Source organism: Rana temporaria (assembly GCF_905171775.1).
Source record: "Rana temporaria chromosome 5 unlocalized genomic scaffold, aRanTem1.1 chr5z, whole genome shotgun sequence".
Lineage (NCBI taxonomy): Eukaryota > Metazoa > Chordata > Amphibia > Anura > Ranidae > Rana > Rana temporaria.
The window spans coordinates 270,092-295,685 of NW_024404467.1; the positions used below are offsets into that span (position 1 = coordinate 270,092).

Genomic DNA, 25,594 nt, shown 5'->3' on the forward strand with positions numbered 1-25,594 from the left:
GGTGTGACCTGGTTTGTCTTGCGAGTATCCGCATATTCATCTGCCAACTTCGCGGCCTCTGGTAGTCATGGGCCTGCGATCTCTCACCCAATCTTTGACGTCCGTCTGGATGTGATTGTAAAATTGCTCCAGGAGCATTAGTTGCAAAATGTCCTCTGCGGTGGTGGCCTGGCTGCTGTTAACCCAGTTAGAGGCCGACAGGGACAACTGGCATGCCCACTCCGCGTAAGAGTCTTTCGTGGTTTTGCGTGAGTCCCTGAACTTCTGTCGGTGGGACTCTGGGGTTACTGCATAACGAGCCAGGAGCGCTTCTTTAACCCTGGCGTAGCTATGGATATCCTGATCTGGCACGGTCCGGAAAGCATCAGAAGCTTTGCCTGACAGTTTGCCTGACAATATTGCAACCCACTCTCTTCTAGCTATTCGGTGCAGGTTACATTGTCGCTCAAAATCTGCCAGGAAGTTATCAATCTCACAGTCCTTTTCATCAAAAGCTTTAAAAGCGCTAAACGGAATCTTCCTTGTGTCTGCTGTGCTGTACTCACTGTTCGGAGAATGTGCGGCTGCTTGTTGGACTGCTGCCAGTTTTAACTGTAGCTCTGCGTCTCTTATTTGTTTATCCTTCTGTAGCTCTGCGTCTCTTATTTCTTTAGCCTCCTTCGCTAACAGGTCCATCACTCTCAGCACCACATCTGCCGTTGGGTTCGGGCCGAACCACGCTAGCTTCTCTCTCATTAGCTTGTTGGCTGGCGATTCCTCCTCCTGAATCACTGGTGTCTCCATCTCTTGTACTGCTGGCGTTGCTGCAATCCCGTCCTCCTGGTCTATCTCCATTGATTCTGCTATGATGACCCGCTCGGTTTTGTTGCTAGCAATCCTTCCACGAACTTCCAGTAGTTCTTCCAGTGTCTGCTTGGAACCCGGGTGTAAAGGAGAGTAGAAGGGAAGATCCCGTTGCTACCAACCAATTGTGACGGTATCGGTATGATATCCCCGTCAAGCATTCCCTCCTCTCCATACAAGAACATCACAGGATCCCCCACACATGAGTCAAGACTGGATGCTGGAACCAAGACTGATTTATTGGCAGCTTGCTGCTGGTTATAAATACAGTTTTACAAGCTAAATCCTTAATCAAGGAACAATGGGAGCTCCACCCCCTTTTCACACACTCTGGAGTTTCTCATACAGAATATAGCCAGACAATTCGGAGCCGACCTGAGACACATTTTCTTTAAATAATGACATCAGGGAAGTTAATTACAAGGTGTACAGAACACATTAGCTGGGCAGCCTGGCACCGCATAATGAAGCAATCAGAATACATAACATGTCAATAGCTTGTAACACATGAACCCATTTTACCTCTAACCCACAATTTAACCAAGCAGGGAGATTTACACTGACATATCCTTCACAGTCCTCACTCCCCATCGCCCCCTGGTGCCTCCCATACATAGTACAGTCCATACAGTCCTCACTCCCCATCGCCCCCTGGTGCCTCCCATATGTAGTACAGTCCATACAGTCCTCACTCCCCATCTCCCCCTGGTGCCTCCCATACATAGTACAGTCCATACAGTCCTCACTCCCCATCGCCCCCTGGTGCCTCCCATACATAGTACAGTCCATACAGTCCTCACTCCCCATCGCCCCCTGGTGCCTCTCATACATAGTACAGTCCATACAGTCCTCACTCCCCATCGCCCCCTGGTGCCTCTCATACATAGTACAGTCCATACAGTCCTCGCTCCCCATCGCCCCTGGTGCCTCCCATACATAGTACAGTCCATACAGTCCTCACTCCCCATCGCCCCCTGGTGCCTCCCATACGTAGTACAGTCCATACAGTCCTCACTCCCCATCGCCCCCTGGTGCCTCCCATACACAGTTCAGTCCATACAGTCCTCACTCCCCATCGCCCCCTGGTGCCTCCCATACACAGTTCAGTCCATACAGTCCTCACTCCCCATCGCCCCCTGGTGCCTCCCATACATAGTACAGTCCATACAGTCCTCACTCCCCATCACCCCCTGGTGCCTCCCATACATAGTACAGTCCATACAGTCCTCACTCCCCATCGCCCCCTGGTGCCTCCCATACATAGTACAGTCCATACAGTCCTCACTCCCCATCGCCCCCTGGTGCCTCCCATACGTAGTACAGTCCATACAGTCCTCACTCCCCATCGCCCCCTGGTGCCTCCCATACACAGTTCAGTCCATACAGTCCTCACTCCCCATCGCCCCCTGGTGCCTCCCATACACAGTTCAGTCCATACAGTCCTCACTCCCCATCGCCCCCTGGTGCCTCCCATACATAGTACAGTCCATACAGTCCTCACTCCCCATCACCCCCTGGTGCCTCCCATACATAGTACAGTCCATACAGTCCTCACTCCCCATCGCCCCCTGGTGCCTCCCATACATAGTACAGTCCATACAGTCCTCACTCCCCATCGCCCCCTGGTGCCTCCCATACGTAGTACAGTCCATACAGTCCTCACTCCCCATCGCCCCCTGGTGCCTCCCATACATAGTACAGTCCATACAGTCCTCACTCCCCATCGCCCCCTGGTGCCTCCCATACATAGTACAGTCCATACAGTCCTCACTCCCCATCGCCCCCTGGTGCCTCCCATACATAGTACAGTCCATACAGTCCTCACTCCCCATCGCCCCCTGGTGCCTCCCATACATAGTACAGTACATACAGTCCTCACTCCCCATCGCCCCCTGGTGCCTCCCATACATAGTACAGTCCATACAGTCCTCACTCCCCATCGCCCCCTGGTGCCTCCCATACATAGTACAGTCCTCGCTCCCCATCACCCCCCTGGTGCCTCCCATACATAGTACAGTCCTCACTCCCCATCACCCCCTGGTGCCTCCCATACATAGTACAGTCCTCACTCCCCATCACCCCCTGGTGCCTCCCATACATAGTACAGTCCATACAGTCCTCACTCCCCATCGCCCCCTGGTGCCTCCCATACGTAGTACAGTCCATACAGTCCTCACTCCCCATCGCCCCCTGGTGCCTCCCATACATAGTACAGTCCTCACTCCCCATCGCCCCCTGGTGCCTCCCATACATAGTACAGTCCATACAGTCCTCACTCCCCATCGCCCCCTGGTGCCTCCCATACATAGTACAGTCCATACAGTCCTCACTCCCCATCGCCCCCTGGTGCCTCCCATACATAGTACAGTCCTCACTCCCCATCGCCCCCTGGTGCCTTCCATACATAGTACAGTCCTCACTCCCCATCGCCCCCTGGTGCCTCCCATACATAGTACAGTCCATACAGTCCTCACTCCCCATCGCCCCCTGGTGCCTCCCATACATAGTACAGTCCATACAGTCCTCGCTCCCCATCTCCCCCTGGTGCCTCCCATACATAGTACAGTCCATACAGTCCTCGCTCCCCATCTCCCCCTGGTGCCTCCCATACATAGTACAGTCCATACAGTCCTCACTCCCCATCACCCCCTGGTGCCTCCCATACATAGTACAGTCCATACAGTCCTCACTCCCCATCGCCCCCTGGTGCCTCCCATACATAGTACAGTCCTCACTCCCCATCGCCCCCTGGTGCCTCCCATACATAGTACAGTCCTCGCTCCCCATCGCCCCCTGGTGCCTCCCATACATAGTACAGTCCTCACTCCCCATCACCCCCTGGTGCCTCCCATACATAGTACAGTCCATACAGTCCTCACTCCCCATCGCCCCCTGGTGCCTCTCATACATAGTACAGTCCATACAGTCCTCACTCCCCATCACCCCCTGGTGCCTCCCATACATAGTACAGTCCATACAGTCCTCACTCCCCATCGCCCCCTGGTGCCTCCCATACATAGTACAGTCCATACAGTCCTCACTCCCCATCGCCCCCTGGTGCCTCTCATACATAGTACAGTCCATACAGTCCTCACTCCCCATCGCCCCCTGGTGCCTCTCATACATAGTACAGTCCATACAGTCCTCACTCCCCATCGCCCCCTGGTGCCTCCCATACACAGTTCAGTATGTGGTACTGTACATTTACCTTCAGCAGTTTATCCTCCCACTCCTTCTGCTGCAGAACATTCTCATCGGACTCTAGGATACAGAGGGAGGAGATGGTGAATCCAGAGGATGAAGGACACTCAGACCAATCACAAAAAACTGATTCCTCCACCCTCACAAACAATGTGTATGGAGGAATCCCCCCCTCCCCACACTGGCGGGACATTGGTTTCTGACAGCGGGTCTCTCCACATCCGAAACAAACGTTTTCCAACATTCCCATTTCACAGAAGTCAGTCTATCCAATTACTTCTGTCGAATGGGGATTGGCTATACATCAGCGGTTCTCAACCTTCTAGTGCCGTGACCCCTTGATAAAATTTCCCAAGTTGTGGGGACCCCTAACAGTAAAATAATTTTCGTAGCGTGGGTTGTCAGCGCCCAAGGCAAGACAAGTAATTTGCGCCCCTAACCCATGGAAATTTAGCGGTCCCTGAGCCCCCCCCACTCGTACAATATTAAAACCTCATATGATACATTTTAGGATGTATCACTCTTTCTCTTTGTTCTCCTTTCTTTCCCTTGTATCTCTCGCTATCCAAATTTCTTGTCTTTCCCCCCCCATCTCTCTCTAGCCATCTTTTTGTTCTCTTATTCTTTCTCTCCCCTTTTCTTTCTTCCTCCCCTCTTTTCCTCTCCCTTTCATGTATTCTCTATTTTTATTCCTTCTCTTACTCCTTGGGGGGGGGGATGAGTGGCAATGCTTGGGGGTTGTTCTGATCACTCTTTAGGTGCTCATGGTCATCTGCTGATCTGAGAACTGTAGTGGGGCCTTTTAATGGCAACTGGAATCACAGGTAGTGTTACCCAGTGTGTCTCCGACTTTGTGGTTTCTCGTAGCAGTGACACCTATGCAGAAATCAGGAGATGGTGTCTCCTCCAGCCCCTCCCACCTCACACTCCTCACTCCTCCAGCCCCTCCCACCTCACAATCCTCACCAGTCAGTGGACCTCTAGTCTCTGCCCACCAGCCATGCCGTGAACTGAATGGGCGGCTGCAAAGAGGCTGAGTGGGCTCCAGGAACAGCCCAGCTGGGCAGACGCAAAAAGGCTGGGAGAGGGGTGCGGGCTTCAGGAACTGCCCAGGATTTGGTGACCCCTGGCAAATCATCATTTGACCCCCGAGGGGGTCCCGACCCCCAGGTTGAGAACCACTGCTATACATGGTTGGTGTGGAGAGCACTGACAGTTTTGATGTGGTGTTGGGTGGTTGGTGTGGAGAGCACTGACAGTTTTGATGTGGTGCTGGGGGGTTGGTGTGGAGAGCACTGACAGTTTTGATGTGGTGTTGGGTGGTTGGTGTGGAGAGCACTGACAGTTTTGAGGTGGTGCTGGGTGGTTGGTGTGGAGAGCACTGACAGTTTTGATGTGGTGGTTGGTGTGGAGAGCACTGACAGTTTTGATGTGGTGCTGGGTGGTTGGTGTGGAGAGCACTGACAGTTTTGATGTATAGAGCGATGACGGGGATTGGTGGTTACCCTCCAGGGACTGCAGCAGGCCGGGGATTTCCTGCTCCCAGCAGCGGCCGATAGCCGGGTGGATATTAATCTGGAGAACGGAGAGAAGATGCAGAGCCGCCGCGTTTCTTCCATCGTTGGGTTGCAGCGAGGCCGATACTACCTAAAATGAGAAAAATACATGAATGGTGGGAGGTCTGCCAGGATGACCGCCTTCCCCCGATCCTTGTATACAATAGAAGAGTGCTTCATCACACAATATATGCTGAATGAAGACCCCCATCAGATCTAATGACCCCCCAGTAGTGATTAATGTAAACGGAGCTGGGCTGAAGTAGGCGCCCGTTCAGGTGCCCCTCACCCAATGAGCAGCTCCTGAGCACAAATGTACAATAAATACTTGGCAGGTCAGGTACGGCTGCCATCACGCTCCTTGTGGAGGACAAAAGTCATGACGCATTACGCTTCCCTAACTTCACCATCCACTAACGGGAGAGAGGGACATCAGACCGCGCTACTGTCACTGTGACACCCCCGGACCCTCTTATGTCTAAAATCATCCTATGTCCACTAGGGGCATAGGGTGACTGAGGAATGATATCTTGGACTACCTGAGATGGGATTATTATGTAATTATTATCCACAATATATTCCAGGATATCTGTAAAGAACTATTTACTGTTTGTTGATTCTGAACGGGTTAATTGTAAGAGTGACTCCTTCATAATGTTGGGACACAGACTGTTAGATGCTAATGCCGTCCCCTCCAGCCATCTGTCTGTTCTCTGTGCGAATTGACCCTGCTATTGTGGGAAGATGTCCAGTGTTTACACTTATGATAATGTGTATTGTATAGCAGGTGAGCGAGGAGACGCGACGTCTACCCTGAAAGGTCATATCTAGCGATCACTTGCCAGCAGCAGATACAGGAGGAGAAGGGAGAGGAGGTGCTCATCGTCCCTCCCCAACAGTTGGCCATGGTGGAGAAGGTGGTCTTTCCTCCTCAGCAAAGATCCGTGCATCTGGGAGACAGTACCACAGACATGTTGTCCCAGCCGGCAGATGAGGGAACGGAAAAAAGGAAGCAGCCAGCTCACCTCCCCAATGGCAGCCACACAGTTTGGGTGTGGAGGAATCCAGCCTCCTTCCCCAACGGTTAGCGGATGATGTGGAGTCCCCAGCAGAAGTGCTGGCAAAATGGCAGAGCACCGCTGGCCCCTGCCTGGCACATACAGTGTCTCTACAGCTTCGGGAAGCTGGGGCGGTCGGCCCCTCTGCCCAGCAGCAGACCAAGCCCCGGAATGTTAAAAACCACCCAGCTGAAGCGCTGGCAGCCGGACAGAGAGTCAATGACCTCTGACCCACACCTTCTGGTGTCAACTACTCCTTGCAGCCAAGATTGGAGGTCATGCGGACAGACTATGTGAGTTCACTTTGTCCGACTAACGCATGTCCAGACCAGGTGATGGGACCTTGTTAGTCGACTTTTGATGGGGAAAAAATGTGACAGACTCACCCGGGACATCCCCGGACCCTCATATGTCTAAAATCTTCCTATGTCCACTACAAGCACTTTGTGGGGTCAGCCCTCAGTTTTGGAGAATTTATAATGATAATAATTTATAATGACATGTCATGACAGAACAGCTGGAAAAGCAACATGGAGGAACCCGGACTCCAGGAGTGATTTGTCCAGCACAGGAAATGTCAAAAAGGATCTGATTGGCTTCTCAGGAGAGCGCCAGCAGTACACATTTCCTTCAGTAGCACATTTTACGTCCCTTTTGTGATGTCACAACGGATGAGACAAATACATTTTACTCACCAAGAGACGAGCGAAGAGAGCGAACGGAGACGGTAGGTTCACTGTGAAGAACAGAAGAGAGTCAGGAAATACCGAGGACCGAACACAGAGCCCAGCCCACCGGACATGGACACCAGAGCCCAGCCCACCGGACATGGACGCCCAATCCCCGCCGCCAGACATGGACACCCAACCCCGCCGCCAGACATGGACGCCCAACCCCGCCGCCAGACATGGACGCCCAACCCCGCCGCCAGACATGGACGCCCAACCCCGCCGCCAGACATGGACGCCCAACCCCGCCGCCAGACATGGACGCCCAACCCCGCCGCCAGACATGGACGCCCAACCCCGCCGCCAGACATGGACGCCCAACCCCGCCGCCAGACATGGACGCCCAACCCCGCCGCCAGACATGGACGCCCAATCCCCCCCGCCAGACATGGACGCCCAATCCCCGCCGCCAGACATGGACGCCCAATCCCCGCCGCCAGACATGGACGCCCAACCCCGCCGCCAGACATGGACGCCCAACCCCGCCGCCAGACATGGACGCCCAACCCCGCCGCCAGACATGGACGCCCAACCCCGCCGCCAGACATGGACGCCCAACCCCGCCGCCAGACATGGACGCCCAACCCCGCCGCCAGACATGGACGCCCAACCCCGCCGCCAGACATGGACGCCCAACCCCGCCGCCAGACATGGACGCCCAACCCCGCCGCCAGACATGGACGCCCAACCCCGCCGCCAGACATGGACGCCCAACCCCGCCGCCAGACATGGACGCCCAATCCCCGCCGCCAGACATGGACGCCCAACCCCGCCGCCAGACATGGACGCCCAACCCCGCCGCCAGACATGGACGCCCAACCCCGCCGCCAGACATGGACGCCCAACCCCGCCGCCAGACATGGACCCCCCACCCCGCCGCCAGACATGGACGCCCAACCCCGCCGCCAGACATGGACACCCAACCCCGCCGCCAGACATGGACACCCAACCCCGCCGCCAGACGTGGACATCCAACCCGCCGCCAGACGTGGACATCAAACCCGCCGCCAGACGTGTGCACCCAACCCCGCCGCCAGACATGGACACCCACCATTCACATTGTAGTTTATTAGAAACGACTCCACATTGTCCGCCAACTTCTTCTGCCCAAGATGGACCAAACTCTTACACACCGGGTTCAAGGCATTCGTGTATTGTATGGGCACCACAAACTCCAGGAGGTAGGGCCACAGGACCTGAAAGGGACACAATCCTCCATTATATACTATGTACAGATACTACCCCTCCCCCACCATCCTAATATATATGTAGATGACCACAGGTGACAGGGGTCACAACCCTTATTATTATAAACATAATGTACAAATATAACCACCCCTCCCCCACCAATGCATAATATAAAAGGAGTACAGTACAGGACACGGACAGATTCAGAGACAAATGGGTTATAGGTGGGTACCTTCAAGCGACTGAAAGCTGTAAAAAAAAAAAAAAAAAAAGGGAAGAGCCGCTACAACCGCGATTTAACCCCTCCCACTCCCAGCAAGCCTCAGTTCTTTAGCAAGCAATCAGCGACCACCGAGGGGATGGGAGGGAATCAGCGACCACCGAGGGGAGGGAAGGGAAGGGAATCAGCGACCACCGAGGGGAGGGAAGGGAAGGGAATCAGCGACCACCGAGGGGAGGGAAGGGAAGGGAATCAGCGACCACCGAGGGGAGGGAAGGGAAGGGAATCAGCGACCACCGAGGGGAGGGAAGGGAAGGGAATCAGCGACCACCGAGGGGAGGGAAGGGAATCAGCGACCACCGAGGGGAGGGAAGGGAAGGGAATCAGCGACCACCGAGGGGAGGGAAGGGAAGGGAATCAGCGACCACCGAGGGGAGGGGAGGGAATCAGCGACCACCGAGGGGAGGGGAGGGAATCAGCGACCACCGAGGGGAGGGGAGGGAATCAGCGACCACCGAGGGGAGGGGAGGGAATCAGCGACCACCGAGGGGAGGGGAGGGAATCAGCGACCACCGAGGGGAGGGGGAGGGAATCAGCGACATCAATGACCACCAAGGGGAGGGAATCAATGACCACCAAGGGGAGGGAATCAATGACCACCAAGGGGAGGGAATCAGCGACCACCGAGGGGAGGGGAGGGAATCAGCAACCACCGAGGGGAGGGGAGGGAATCAATGAGCACCAAGGGGAGGGGAGGGAATCAATGACCACCAAGGGGAGGGGAGGGAATCAATGACCACCAAGGGGAGGGGAGGGAATCAATGACCACCAAGGGGAGGGAATCAATGACCACCAAGGGGAGGGAATCAATGACCACCAAGGGGAGGGAATCAATGACCACCAAGGGGAGGGAATCAATGACCACCAAGGGGAGGGAATCAATGACCACCAAGGGGAGGGAATCAATGACCACCAAGGGGAGGGAATCAATGACCACCAAGGGGAGGGAATCAATGACCACCAAGGGGAGGGAATCAATGACCACCAAGGGGAGGGAATCAATGACCACAGAAGGGAGGGAATCAATGACCACAGAAGGGAGGGAATCAATGACCACAGAAGGGAGGGAATCAATGACCACAGAAGGGAGGGAATCAATGACCACAGAAAGGAGGGAATCAATGACCACAGAAAGGAGGGAATCAATGACCACAGAAGGTAGTGTGGTCAGTGTCCTCAACTCCAAAGAACGGAATTAAATAATGCCAATTTTCTAGATCCTACCATACAGGACACTGGCAGTTTCAGAGACAACCGGGACGTCCCCAAGCAATACCAATCAGGGGAGAGTAACATGGCAACAAAAAACAGCCAACAAGCCCTCACAAATACCAAAAAGGAGTCCAGACCCAATTTAAAGCACCGCCAAAAGCAGCTAAAGTCCATTCGGTAAAACTTGGAAAAAAAACAAGTGAACTGGAGATCAAGTGGCGGCCGAAGTCGTATGCTACAAAGGAAAGCCTAATGCACTATCAGTTCTAGTAGAACGAGCCTTCACCAGGAAAAGAGGAACCCCGCCACTACGTAACCCTAAATTACAACCTGCTGGATCCACCTAGAAATGATAGAGCAAGACCCCGCCCCCCTCTCCAAGAGATCCCGCCAGAAGAACAAAAAGGGAATCCAGCGAACCGGACACAAAACTCTCCAACTTGTGGCTAAATGCTGATGCATGGAGATCCACATCCAATGATTCCCATCTCAGGCAAATGTCCCAAAACACTACGAGGACTAGGGCCGAAACAACTAATCGATTATGAAAATTGTAATCGATTATTTTCATAAATCGATTAATCGGCCAGTAACATAATGGGATTAAAAAAACTAAAATTGGCCCTTTATAGTACAAAAAAGCAAATCTCTCCTGTAAATATAACTTTCACTGTCCCACAGTAAAAAAAGTGAACCCCTTATGCCGCGTACACACGGTCGTTTTCTGTGAAGTAAAAAACGACGTTTTTAAAACGACACTTTTCAAAAACGATGTTGCCTACACACCATCGTTTTTTCACAGTGCTCTAGCAAAGCGAGGTTACGTTCACCACGTTTTTCCATTGAAGCTCGCTTCATAACTAGCTTCTGGGCATGCGCGGGTGTAAAAACGTCGTTTGAAACGTCGTTTTTTTGCCACACACGGTCAATTTCTGTGAAGTCAAAAACGACGTTTTGAAAAACGACACATAAAATTGAAGCATGCTTCAATTTTTTTTGGTCGTTTTTCAGAAGACATAAAACGTTGTTTTCTCCCACACACGGTCAATTAAATTGACGTTTTTAAAAACGTCGTTTATTTACATCGCAGAAAACGACCGTGTGTACGCGGCATTACAGTAGAGATTATTTGCTCTTTTTGTACTTATTTTAGTTTTTTTTACCCCCCATTACGTTACTAAACATCTCAGGCCGGGGTCACACCTTTGATTTTTTGGTGCTTTTTGCAGAAACACACTCCAGTTCAGTTACATGTTTTCCTATGGGACACGTTCACATCCATGATTTTCTTTCAGCCGCTACGTATTTGGAAAGGGGCGGGGACTTTTTAACGCAAAACGACGCCATGTCTGCCCCCTCCGCTCTCATAGACAGGAGACCCGACGCCATGTCTGCCCCCTCCGCTCTCATAGACAGGAGGAGACCCAACGCCATGTCTGCCCCCTCCGCTCTCATAGACAGGAGGAGACCCGACGCCATGTCTGCCCCCTCCGCTCTCATAGACAGGAGGAGACCCGACGCCATGTCTGCCCCCTCCGCTCTCATAGACAGGAGGAGACCCGACGCCATGTCTGCCCCCTCCGCTCTCATAGACAGGAGGAGACCCGACACCATGTCTGCCCCCTCCGCTCTCATAGACAGGAGACCCGACGCCATGTCTGCCCCCTCCGCTCTCATAGACAGGAGGAGACCCAACGCCATGTCTGCCCCCTCCCCTCTCATAGACAGGAGACCCGATGCCATGTCTGCCCCCTCCGCTCTCATAGACAAGAGGAGACCCGACGCCATGTCTGCCCCCTCCGCTCTCATAGACAGGAGACCCGAAGCCATGTCTGCCCCCTCCGCTCTCATAAACAGGAGGAGACCCGACACCATGTCTGCCCCCTCCGCTCTCATAGACAGGAGGAGACCCGACGCCATGTCTGCCCCCTCCGCTCTCATAGACAGGAGGAGACCCGACGCCATGTCTGCCCCCTCCGCTCTCATAGACAGGAGGAGACCCGACGCCATGTCTGCCCCCTCCGCTCTCATAGACAGGAGACCCGAAGCCATGTCTGCCCCCTCCGCTCTCATAAACAGGAGGAGACCCGACACCATGTCTGCCCCCTCCGCTCTCATAGACAGGAGGAGACCCAACGCCATGTCTGCCCCCTCCGCTCTCATAGACAGGAGACCCGACGCCATGTCTGCCCCCTCCGCTCTCATAGACAGGAGACCCGACGCCATGTTTGCCCCCTCCGCTCTCATAGACAGGAGACCCAACGCCATGTCTGCCCCCTCCGCTCTCATAGACAGGAGGAGACCCGACACCATGTCTGCCCCCTCCGCTCTCATAGACAGGAGGAGACCCGACGCCATGTCTGCCCCCTCCGCTCTCATAGACAGGAGACCCGACGCCATGTCTGCCCCCTCCGCTCTCATAGACAGGAGGAGACCCGACACCATGTCTGCCCCCTCCGCTCTCATAGACAGGAGACCCAACGCCATGTCTGCCCCCTCCGCTCTCATAGACAGGAGGAGACCCGACACCATGTCTGCCCCCTCCGCTCTCATAGACAGGAGACCCGACGCCATGTCTGCCCCCTCCGCTCTCATAGACAGGAGACCCGACGCCATGTCTGCCCCCTCCGCTCTCATAGACAGGAGGAGACCCGACACCATGTCTGCCCCCTCCGCTCTCATAGACAGGAGGAGACCCGACACCATGTCTGCCCCCTCTGCTCTCATAGACAGGAGACCCAACGCCATGTCTGCCCCCTCCGCTCTCATAGACAGGAGACCGACGCCATGTCTGCCCCGTTTTTTAAGGCTATTATCCGATTAATCGAGATAATAATCGGCCAACTAATCGATTATGAAAATAATCGTTAGTTGCAGCCCTAACCAGGTGTAAGGACCACTTTTCCGAATGTTGGCGAAAATCTGCCAACTAATTTTCTTCACCTGAAGTTTGTGCGGCGGACACGGCCGGAATGTAAAGTTCCACCGAGGACAGAATTTGGTCCACTTCCCCCTGAGCTGTTCTACTCGGGATTCTTGTACAGACGTGGTCCCCTGTACCATCGCTGTCCCGACCACATCCCCCCAACTCAACAAGCTGGCATCCATCGTGATCACTGCCCAATTTACCAGGAGGAAGGGCTTCCTTGCCTCCAACGCCAGATTGTGGCCACCATCAGTCCCAGGACCCCCAGGTGGTCATCCAGGTACTTGAGAACTTGAACATCCAGAGAATGAAGTACGGCGAAGCCCGGGGCCACCACCTTTGTGAACACTCAAGGGGAAATGGACAGGCCAAGAGGGAGTGCTACAAATTGAAAAGGTTTCTGGCCCAGGGCAAAACCTTGAACTTGTTAATGCGGAAGATAAACGGGTTCATGTCAATAAGCAGCTGTAATGTCCAGCCAAGCCAGAAGCCCCCTTGCTGAAGAACGGCAAGGACCAACCTGGTGGATTCCATGCCGAATCTTCTCAGGTACTTAAGGCCCAAAATGTGATGCACAACCTCCTCTTCATTTTGGGAATGTAGAAGTAAAAAAAAAAACAAAAAAAACGTCAAACCTTTTCCCTACCAGCATGGGTACAATGACCCCCAAGGAAAGAAGCTGGTGGAGGGCGAGCTGAAGAGCCCATGCCCTGTGCGGAGAAGGGGCCAGATTGGAGATAATGCATTGGAGGGGGGTAGAGACTGACACTCCCAGTTTGTCCCCTTTGGTGCCAAAAAAAAAAACAAAAAAAAACTGAAGGTCTGGAATGTCCCAAACCAAGATGGCCATAAAAGATTGACGGACATCCCCCCCACTCGGAAAAGAAGTGGGGGCACCTCGTCATGCATTACACATATGGGCCGCTATACCTGCAGAGGATACAGCCTCTAACTCCCTCTTCTCCTTTCTCTTTCGCCCCACCAGCCTCGTCCTCATATAAGACCCCAAAAGTGGCGTCAGAGAGACCGATCCTGGCGGAAGGGGGGTCACTTCTGAGATCTGACTCAAAAGCTGCCATGGGTGCCACACAACATCCTTCCCCGTGCCCACGCAGGGCATTTTCATTGATAAGGTCATGTGACAGGTTAAGTAATACAACATGTGATGTGGCCACAATGGACCATTCCTCCCTACCCCCATCCCCACAATGGACCATTCCCTCCCTACCCGATCCCCACAATGGACCATTCCTCCCTACCCCCATCCCCACACAATGGACCATTCCTCCCTACCCCCATCCCCACAATGGACCATTCCTCCCTACCCCCATCCCCACAATGGACCATTCCTCCCTACCCCCCATCCCCACAATGGACCATTCCTCCCTACCCCCATCCCCACAATGGACCATTCCTCCCTACCCCCATCCCCACAATGGACCATTCCTCCCTACCCCCATCCCCACAATGGACCATTCCTCCCTACCCCATCCCCACAATGGACCATTCCTCCCTACCCCCATCCCCACAATGGACCATTCCTCCCTACCCCCATCCCCACAATGGACCATTCCTCCCTACCCCATCCCCACAATGGACCATTCCTCCCTACCCCCATCCCCACAATGGACCATTCCTCCCTACCCCCATCCCCACAATGGACCATTCCTCCCTACCCCCATCCCCACAATGGACCATTCCTCCCTACCCCCATCCCCACAATGGACCATTCCTCCCTACCCCATCCCTACAATGGACCATTCCTCCCTACCCCCATCCCCACAATGGACCATTCCTCCCTACCCCCATCCCCACAATGGACCATTCCTCCCTACCCCCCCATCCCCACAATGGACCATTCCTCCCTACCCCCATCCCCACAGAGGCTCATTGCTCCCTACCCCCATCCCCACAATGGACCATTCCTCCCTACCCCCATCCCCACAGAGGCTCATTGCTCCCTACTCCACACCCTCCCCACCATAGAAGATGAGGATATGGGAACTCACATTGATCATTCGATCCACAGTGGTGCTGATCAGGTAGAGGGTGTTGATGCTGATCCTCCGGACACTCTCATCTGTCACCTCCTCCTGTTCCGAGTTCCGTCTGCGCGGCTGAGAAATGGAGAGAGAAGAATAAAGACTAATGGAAAAATACACTCCACCCTGAAATAACCGACCACACTGTCCACCACTATGCCACCCCCCCAATCAAACAATGAGGTCATACCACTATGTCATTATCCCACCCCCAAAATTAGATCATACTGCCACCCTGTAATCCCACCCTCACACTATGACCCCACCCCCACAATGGGATCATTCTGCCATGCCATTACCCCACACTATGATCCCACCCCCACAATGAGATCATACTGCCATTCCGTTACCCCCACCCCACACTATGATCCCAGGAAGAGACCCGACACCATGTCTGTCCCCTCCACTCTCATAGAGAGGAGGAGACCTGACACCATGTCTGCCCCCTCCGCTCTCATAGACAGGAGACCCGACGCCATGTCTGCCCCCTCCGCTCTCATAGACAGGAGGAGACCCGAGGCCATGTCTGCCCCCTCCGCTCTCCTAGACAGGAGGAGACCCGACGCCATGTCTGCCCCCTCCGCTCTCATAGACAGGAGGAGACCCGACACCATGTCTGCCCCCTCCGCTCTCATAGACAGGAGGAGACCCGAGGCCATGTCTGCCCCCTCCGCTCTCCTAGACAGGAGGAGACCCGACGCCATGTCTGCCCCCTCCGCTCTCCTAGACAGGAGGAGACCCGACGCCATGTCTGCCCCCTCCGCTCTCATAGACAGGAGGAGACCCGACGCCATGTCTGCCCCCTCCGCTCTCATAGACAGGAGGAGACCCGAGGCCATGTCTGCCCCCTCCGCTCTCCTAGACAGGAGGAGACCCGACGCCATGTCTGCCCCCTCCGCTCTCATAGACAGGAGACCCGACGCCATGTCTGCCCCCTCCGCTCTCATAGACAGGAGACCCGACGCCATGTCTGCCCCCTCCGCTCTCATAGACAGGAGGAGACCCAACGCCATGTCTGCCCCCTCCGCTCTCATAGACAGGAGGAGACCCGACACCATGTCTGCCCCCTCCGCTCTCATAGACAGGAGACCCGACGCCGTGTCTGCCCCCTCCGCTCTCATAGACAGGAGGAGACCCAACGCCATGTCTGCCCCCTCCGCTCTCATAGACAGGAGGAGACCCGACGCCATGTCTGCCCCCTCCGCTCTCATAGACAGGAGGAGACCCAACGCCATGTCTGCCCCCTCCGCTCTCATAGACAGGAGGAGACCTGACACCATGTCTGCCCCCTCCGCTCTCATAGAAAGGAGGAGACCTGACACCATGTCTGCCCCCTTCGCTCTCATAGAAAGGAGGAGACCCGACGCCATGTCTGCCCCCTCCGCTCTCATAGACAGGAGGAGACCCGACGCCATGTCTGCTCCCTCCGCTCTCATAGACAGGAGACCCGACGCCATGTCTGCTCCCTCCGCTCTCATAGACAGGAGACCTGACGCCATGTCTGCCCCCTCCGCTCTCATAGACAGGAGACCCGACGCCATGTCTGCCCCCTCCGCTCTCATAGACAGGAGACCCGACGCCATGTCTGCCCCCTCCGCTCTCATAGACAGGAGACCTGACACCATGTCTGCCCCCTCCGCTCTCATAGACAGGAGACCCGACGCCATGTCTGCCCCCTCCGCTCTCATAGACAAAAGGAGACCCGACGCCATGTCTGCCCCCTCCGCTCTCATAGACAGGAGGAGACCCGACGCCATGTCTGCCCCCTCCGCTCTCATAGACAGGAGGAGACCCGACGCCATGTCTGCCCCCTCCGCTCTCATAGACAGGAGGAGACCTGACGCCATGTCTGCCCCCTCCGCTCTCATAGACAGGAGGAGACCTGACGCCATGTCTGCCCCCTCCGCTCTCATAGACAGGAGGAGACCCGACGCCATGTCTGCCCCCTTCGCTCTTATAGACAGGAGGAGACCCGACGCCATGTCTGCCCCCTCCGCTCTCATAGACAGGAGACCCGACGCAAAGTCTTCCCCCTCCATTCTCAGACAGGAGACCCGACGCCATGTCTGCCCCCTCCGCTCTCATAGACAGGAGACCCGACGCCATGTCTGCCCCCTCCGCTCTCATAGACAGGAGACCCGACGCCATGTCTGCCCCCTCCGCTCTCATAGACAGGAGACCTGACACCATGTCTGCCCCCTCCGCTCTCATAGACAGGAGGAGACCCGACGCCATGTCTGCCCCCTCCGCTCTCATAGACAGGAGGAGACCCGACACCATGTCTGCCCCCTCCGCTCTCATAGACAGGAGACCCGACGCCATGTCTGCCCCCTCCGCTCTCATAGACAGGAGACCCGACGCCATGTCTGCCCCCTCCGCCTCTCAGACAGGAGGAGACCCGACGCCATGTCTGCCCCCTCCGCTCTCATAGACAGGAGGAGACCTGACGCCGTGTCTGCCCCCTCCGCTCTCATAGACAGGAGGAGACCTGACGCCATGTCTGCCCCCTCCGCTCTCATAGACAGGAGGAGACCCGACGCCATGTCTGCCCCCTCCGCTCTCATAGACAGGAGGAGACCTGACGCCATGTCTGCCCCCTCCGCTCTCATAGACAGGAGGAGACCCGACACCATGTCTGCCCCCTCCGCTCTCATAGACAGGAGGAGACCCGACACCATGTCTGCCCCCTCCGCTCTCATAGACAGGAGGAGACCCGACACCATGTCTGCCCCCTCCGCTCTCATAGACAGGAGGAGACCTGACGCCATGTCTGCCCCCTCCGCTCTCATAGACAGGAGGAGACCCGACACCATGTCTGCCCCCTCCGCTCTCATAGACAGGAGGAGACCCGACACCATGTCTGCCCCCTCCGCTCTCATAGACAGGAGACCCGACACCATGTCTGCCCCCTCCGCTCTCATAGACAGGAGACCTGACACCATGTCTGCCCCCTCCACTCTCATAGACAGGAGGAGACCCGACACCATGTCTGTCCCCTCCGCTCTCATAGACAGGAGACCCGACGCCATGTCTGCCCCCTCCGCTCTCATAGACAGGAGACCCGACGCCATGTCTGCCCCCTCCGCTCTCATAGACAGGAGACCGACGCCATGTCTGCCCCCTCCGCTCTCATAGACAGGAGGAGACCTGACACCATGTCTGCCCCCTCCGCTCTCATAGACAGGAGGAGACCCGACACCATGTCTGCCCCCTCCGCTCTCATAGACAGGAGACCCGACGCCATGTCTGCCCCCTCCGCTCTCATAGACAGGAGGAGACCTGACACCATGTCTGCCCCCTCCGCTCTCATAGACAGGAGGAGACCCGACACCATGTCTGCCCCCTCCGCTCTCATAGACAGGAGGAGACCCGACACCATGTCTGCCCCCTCCGCTCTCATAGACAGGAGACCCGACACCATGTCTGCCCCCTCCGCTCTCATGGACAGGAGGAGACCTGACACCATGTCTGCCCCCTCCGCTCTCATAGACAGGAGACCCGACACCATGTCTGCCCCCTCCGCTCTCATAGACAGGAGGAGACCCGACACCATGTCTGCCCCCTCCGCTCTCATAGACAGGAGGAGACCCGACACCATGTCTGCCCCCTCCGCCTCTCATAGACAGGAGACCCGACGCCATGTCTGCCCCCTCCGCTCTCATAGACAGGAGGAGACCCGACACCATGTCTGCCCCCTCCGCTCTCATAGACAGGAGGAGACCCGACGCCATGTCTGCCCCCTCCGCTCTCATAGACAGGAGGAGACCCGACGCCATGTCTGCCCCCTCCGCTCTCATAGACAGGAGACCCGACACCATGTCTGCCCCCTCCGCTCTCATAGACAGGAGGAGACCCGACACCATGTCTGCCCCCTCCGCTCTCATAGACAGGAGGAGACCCGACGCCATGTCTGCCCCCTCCGCTCTCAGACAGGAGACCCGACGCCATGTCTGCCCCCTCCGCTCTCATAGAAAGGAGGAGACCTGACACCATGTCTGCCCCCTCCGCTCTCATAGACAGGAGGAGACCTGACGCCACGTCTGCCCCCTCCGCTCTCAGACAGGAGGAGACCCTCCGCCATGTCTGCCCCCTCCGCCTCTCATAGACAGGAGGAGACCCGACGCCATGTCTGCCCCCTCCGCTCTCATAGACAGGAGGAGACCTGACGCCATGTCTGCCCCCTCCGCTCTCATAGACAGGAGACCCGACGCCATGTCTGCCCCCTCCGCTCTCATAGACAGGAGGAGACCTGACGCCATGTCTGCCCCCTCCGCTCTCATAGACAGGAGACCCGACGCCATGTCTGCCCCCTCCGCTCTCAGACAGGAGGAGACCTGACACCATGTCTGCCCCCTCCGCTCTCATAGACAGGAGGAGACCCGACGCCATGTCTGCCCCCTCCGCCTCTCATAGACAGGAGGAGACCCGACGCCATGTCTGCCCCCTCCGCTCTCATAGACAGGAGGAGACCCGACGCCATGTCTGCCCCCTCCGCTCTCAGACAGGAGGAGACCTGACAATGTCTATCCTCATACCGTGTTGTCCGGTGTAATACAGCACAGACGGATGATGTACTCCAGCAGCACCTCTCCCCCCGGCTGCTCCAGGTAACCGTGATGTGCCATGGCACTGATCAGCTGAACCATCGCCCGCCGTACCTGTAGAGACATGAGCACCTACATATCATATACATGGGGCTGCTGGGGGCAGGAGGAGAGGAGGAGAGAGGGGGAGAAAAGAGAGGAACAAGGAGGAGGAGAGAAGAAAGGAATCCGTAAGAGGAATAGTGTCCCATCATTGGTGTCAGTGGGAGGAATAGTGACCCATCATTGGTGTCAGTGGGAGGAATAGTGTCCCATCATTGGTGTCAGTGGGAGGAATAGTGTCCCATCATTGGTGTCAGTGGGAGGAATAGTGTCCCATCATTGGTGTCAGTGGGAGGAATAGTGTCCCATCATTGGTGTCAGTGGGAGGAATAGTGTCCCATCATTGGTGTCAGTGGGAGGAATAGTGTCCCATCATTGGTGTCAGTGGGAGGAATAGTGTCCCACCATTGGTGTCAGTGGGGGGAATAGTGTCCCACCATTGGTGTCAGTGGGGGGAATAGTGTCCCCATCATTGGTGTCAGTGGGGGGAATAGTGTCCCATCATTGGTGTCAGTGGGAGGAATAGTGTCCCATCATTGGTATCAGTGGGAGGAATAGTGTCCCATCATTGGTATCAGTGGGAGGAATAGTGTCCCATCATTGGTATCAGTGGGAGGAATAGTGTCCCATCATTGGTATCAGTGGGAGGAATAGTGTCCCATCATTGGTGTCAGTGGGAGGAATAGTGTCCCATCATTGGTGTCAGTGGGAGGAATAGTGTCCCATCATTGGTGTCAGTGGGAGGAATAGTGTCCCATCATTGGTGTCAGTGGGAGGAATAGTGTCCCATCATTGGTGTCAGTGGGAGGAATAGTGTCCCATCATTGGTGTCAGTGGGAGGAATAGTGTCCCACCATTGGTGTCAGTGGGGGGAATAGTGTCCCCATCATTGGTGTCAGTGGGGGGAATAGTGACCCATCATTGGTGTCAGTGGAAGGAATAGTGACCCCATCATTGGTGTCAGTGGGGGGAATAGTGTCCCATCATTGGTGTCAGTGGGGGGAATAGTGCCCCATCATTGGTGTCAGTGGGAGGAATAGTGTCCCATCATTGGTGTCAGTGGGGGGAATAGTGCCCCATCATTGGTGTCAGTGGGAGGAATAGTGTACCATCATTGGTATCAGTGGGAGGAATAGTGTCCCATCATTGGTGTCAGTGGGAGGAATAGTGTCCCATCATTGGTGTCAGTGGGGGGAATAGTGCCCCATCATTGGTATCAGTGGGAATAATAGTGTCCCATCATTGGTGTCAGTGGGAGGAATAGTGTCCCATCATTGGTGTCAGTGGGGGGAATAGTGCCCCATCATTGGTATCAGTGGGAATAATAGTGTCCCATCATTGGTGTCAGTGGTAGGAATAGTGTCTCATCATTGGTGTCAGTGGGAGGAATAGTGTCCCATCATTGGTGTCAGTGGGAGGAATAGTGTCCTATCATTGGTGTCAGTGGGAGGAATAGTGTCCCATCATTGGTATCAGTGGGAGGAATAGTGTCCCATCATTGGTGTCAGTGGGAGGAATAGTGTCCCATCATTGGTGTCAGTGGGGGGAATGGTGCCCCATCATTGGTGTCAGTGGAAGGAATAGTGTCCCCATCATTGGTGTCAGTGGGAGGAATAGTGTCCCATCATTGGTGTCAGTGGGAGGAATAGTGTCCCATCATTGGTGTCAGTGGGAGGAATAGTGTCCCATCATTGGTGTCAGTGGGAGGAATAGTGTCCCATCATTGGTGTCAGTGGGAGGAATAGTGTCCCATCATTGGTGTCAGTGGGAGGAATAGTGTCCCATCATTGGTGTCAGTGGGAGGAATAGTGTCCCATCATTGGTGTCAGTGGGAGGAATAGTGCCCCATAGTATTGCCCCACATGTACCCGGTTGCTGTTGTCCTGCAGAGGATGTCTCACAGCCGCCAGAATTAGCGATTTCTTCACTTCCATAAATGGCGCTGAAAGAACAAAGTGCGGAGATCAGAGGCGGGAAAAGACCTGAGGGACCTCCAACCAATAAGACCCTCCCCCCCGTTATCAGACCCTCCCCCATCAAACCTTCCCACCATCAGCCCGATCCCAGTCAAGTCCTCCAATCATCGGACCCTCCCACCAACTGGCCCTCCCCCCATTGCACCCGTCCATCTCCAGGCCCTCCCCCCATTGCACCCGTCCATCTCCAGGCCCTCCCCCCATTGCACCCGTCCATCTCCAGGCCCTCCCCCCATTGCACCCGTCCATCTCCAGGCCCTCCCCCCATTGCACCCGTCCATCTCCAGGCCCTCCCCCCATTGCACCCGTCCATTTCCAGGCCCTCCCCCCATTGCACCCGTCCATCTCCAGGCCCTCCCCCCATTGCACCCGTCCATCTCCAGGCCCTCCCCTAGCCACTCACCGGCAGAGTTGAGGACTTGTTTCAGGATGATCAGGGTTCCCACTCGCACTTTGGGGTTGCTGGTCTCCATTTTGGGGAGTAAAAATGACAGCAAATTATCGGGGAACTTGGCAGCTGCAAGAGGCAAAAAGCGGAAGATGTGAGTGAAGGTCGGGGGACGTAGCTCACGTTCATCCCCTCCCCCCCCCCCATCTACTGGGAATGCCCTCCGCTCCCTGGACTGGTGTCAGCCCTGCCCAGTCCTCTCTGGTCATACTACTCACCCACTCCCCCATCTCCTCACCACAGAGACCAATCATTCTGTAGATTACAGGATATTATAGAGCGCCTTCAGTAGACGCACCGCTTACCGTACATTCTCCTCAGTCCGAGGTCCCCGCCATGCCTCTGGAGTGTGGGAGGAACCCCACACCGGGAGAAGCATGCAAACTCCATGCAGATTGTGTCCTGGCCAGGATTTGAAGTGAGGACCCCAGTGCTGCAAGGCAGAAGTGACGACCACTACGCCACTGTGCGGACCCAAGACAAGAGCTAGGAGGGCGACTCTCTCAGAGAACACAGGACCGCTACCCGTGTCTGGCAGAAGTGATGACCACTATGCCACTGTGCCGACCCAAAGACAAGAGCTAGGAGGGCGACTCTCTCAGAGAACACACGGCCGCTACCCGTGTCAGGCAGGATCACTAATCACACAGAAAACACTTCCAATGGGATAAACAACAAACCAGAATCCAGCCAATAAGAGAAGATCATTGTTCAGGTCCACATACAGAGGAAGAGGCAACGTGTCTCTTATCTGCATGAGGAGGACAAATCCCCGATGACGACACACCCCAACAATGACGACAGGTGGCCCCCCAATGTAGAGGGCAACCAAAAAATCCTGCTGCCTCCTGAAATCATCGTCCTCCATTATCAATCATCTTCCTCCATTATCAATCATCTTCCTCCATTATCAATCATCTTCCTCCATTATCAATCATCCTCCTCCATTATCAATCATCCTCCTCCATTACCAATCATCTTCCTCCATTATCAATCATCTTCCTCCATTATCAATCATCTTCCTCCATTATCAATCATCCTCCTCCATTATCAATCATCTTCCTCCATTACCAATCATCCTCCTCCATTATCAATCATCCTCCTCCATTATCAATCATCTTCCTCCATTATCAATCATCTTCCTCCATTATCAATCATCTTCCTCCATTATCAATCATCTTCCTCCATTATCAATCATCTTCCTCCATTATCAATCATCTTCCTCCATTATCAATCATCTCCTCCATTATCAATCATCTTCCTCCATTACCAATCATCCTCCTCCATTATCAATCATCTTCCTCCATTACCAATCATCTCCTCCATTATCAATCATCTTCCTCCATTATCAATCATCTTCCTCCATTATCAATCATCTTCCTCCATTACCAATCATCTTCCTCCATTACCAATCATCTTCCTCCATTATCAATCATCTTCCTCCATTATCAATCATCTTCCTCCATTACCAATCATCCTCCTCCATTATCAATCATCTTCCTCCATTATCAATCATCTTCCTCCATTATCAATCATCTTCCTCCATTATCAATCATCTTCCTCCATTATCAATCATCCTCCTCCATTATCAATCATCTTCCTCCATTATCAATCATCTCCTCCATTATCAATCATCTTCCTCCATTATCAATCATCTTCCTCCATTATCAATCATCCTCCTCCATTACCAATCATCTCCTCCATTATCAATCATCTTCCTCCATTACCAATCATCTCCTCCATTATCAATCATCTTCCTCCATTACCAATCATCCTCCTCCATTATCAATCATCTTCCTCCATTATCAATCATCTTCCTCCATTATCAATCATCTTCCTCCATTACCAATCATCCTCCTCCATTATCAATCATCTCCTCCATTACCAATCATCTTCCTCCATTATCAATCATCTTCCTCCATTATCAATCATCTTCCTCCATTATCAATCATCTCCTCCATTATCAATCATCTTCCTCCATTATCAATCATCTTCCTCCATTATCAATCATCTTCCTCCATTACCAATCATCTCCTCCATTATCAATCATCTCCTCCATTATCAATCATCTTCCTCCATTATCAATCATCTTCCTCCATTACCAATCATCTTCCTCCATTATCAATCATCTTCCTCCATTATCAATCATCCTCCTCCATTATCAATCATCTTCCTCCATTATCAATCATCTCCTCCATTACCAATCATCCTCCTCCATTATCAATCATCTCCTCCATTATCAATCATCTCCTCCATTATCAATCATCTCCTCCATTATCAATCATCTTCCTCCATTATCAATCATCTTCCTCCATTATCAATCATCTTCCTCCATTACCAATCATCCTCCTCCATTATCAATCATCCTCCTCCATTATCAATCATCTTCCTCCATTATCAATCATCTTCCTCCATTATCAATCATCTTCCTCCATTATCAATCATCTCCTCCATTATCAATCATCTTCCTCCATTATCAATCATCCTCCTCCATTATCAATCATCTTCCTCCATTATCAATCATCCTCCTCCATTATCAATCATCTTCCTCCATTATCAATCATCTTCCTCCATTACCAATCATCTCCTCCATTATCAATCATCTTCCTCCATTACCAATCATCCTCCTCCATTACCAATCATCTTCCTCCATTACCAATCATCTTCCTCCATTACCAATCATCTTCCTCCATTATCAATCATCCTTCCTCCATTATCAATCATCTCCTCCATTATCAATCATCCTCCTCCATTATCAATCATCTTCCTCCATTATCAATCATCTTCCTCCATTATCAATCATCTTCCTCCATTACCAATCATCTTCCTCCATTATCAATCATCTTCCTCCATTATCAATCATCTTCCTCCATTATCAATCATCTTCCTCCATTATCAATCATCCTCCTCCATTATCAATCATCTTCCTCCATTACCAATCATCCTCCTCCATTATCAATCATCTTCCTCCATTACCAATCATCTTCCTCCATTATCAATCATCTTCCTCCATTATCAATCATCTCCTCCATTATCAATCATCTTCCTCCATTATCAATCATCTCCTCCATTATCAATCATCTTCCTCCATTATCAATCATCTTCCTCCATTATCAATCATCTTCCTCCATTATCAATCATCTTCCTCCATTATCAATCATCTTCCTCCATTATCAATCATCTCCTCCATTATCAATCATCTTCCTCCATTATCAATCATCCTCCTCCATTATCAATCATCTTCCTCCATTATCAATCATCTTCCTCCATTATCAATCATCTTCCTCCATTATCAATCATCCTCCTCCATTATCAATCATCTCCTCCATTATCAATCATCTTCCTCCATTATCAATCATCCTCCTCCATTATCAATCATCTTCCTCCATTATCAATCATCCTCCTCCATTATCAATCATCTTCCTCCATTATCAATCATCTTCCTCCATTATCAATCATCTCCTCCATTATCAATCATCTTCCTCCATTA

The 25,594-nt window shown here is 53.7% G+C and overlaps 1 protein-coding gene across 3 annotated transcripts in view; it reads right to left on the bottom strand.

Annotated features, from left to right (window-relative positions):
- Window positions 1-25,594, bottom strand: part of MROH1 (maestro heat like repeat family member 1) — a gene marked incomplete at its 3' end in the record, with an annotated part of 156,514 nt that overhangs the window by 81,871 nt on the left and 49,049 nt on the right. For all 3 annotated transcript variants that reach the window (XM_040334349.1, XM_040334350.1, XM_040334348.1), the window contains 8 exon segments: window positions 4,052-4,104; window positions 5,550-5,691; window positions 7,354-7,394; window positions 8,438-8,582; window positions 15,002-15,109; window positions 19,570-19,692; window positions 21,549-21,622; window positions 22,060-22,173. In XM_040334349.1, the coding sequence (XP_040190283.1) occupies window positions 4,052-4,104; window positions 5,550-5,691; window positions 7,354-7,394; window positions 8,438-8,582; window positions 15,002-15,109; window positions 19,570-19,692; window positions 21,549-21,622; window positions 22,060-22,173 (800 nt within the window).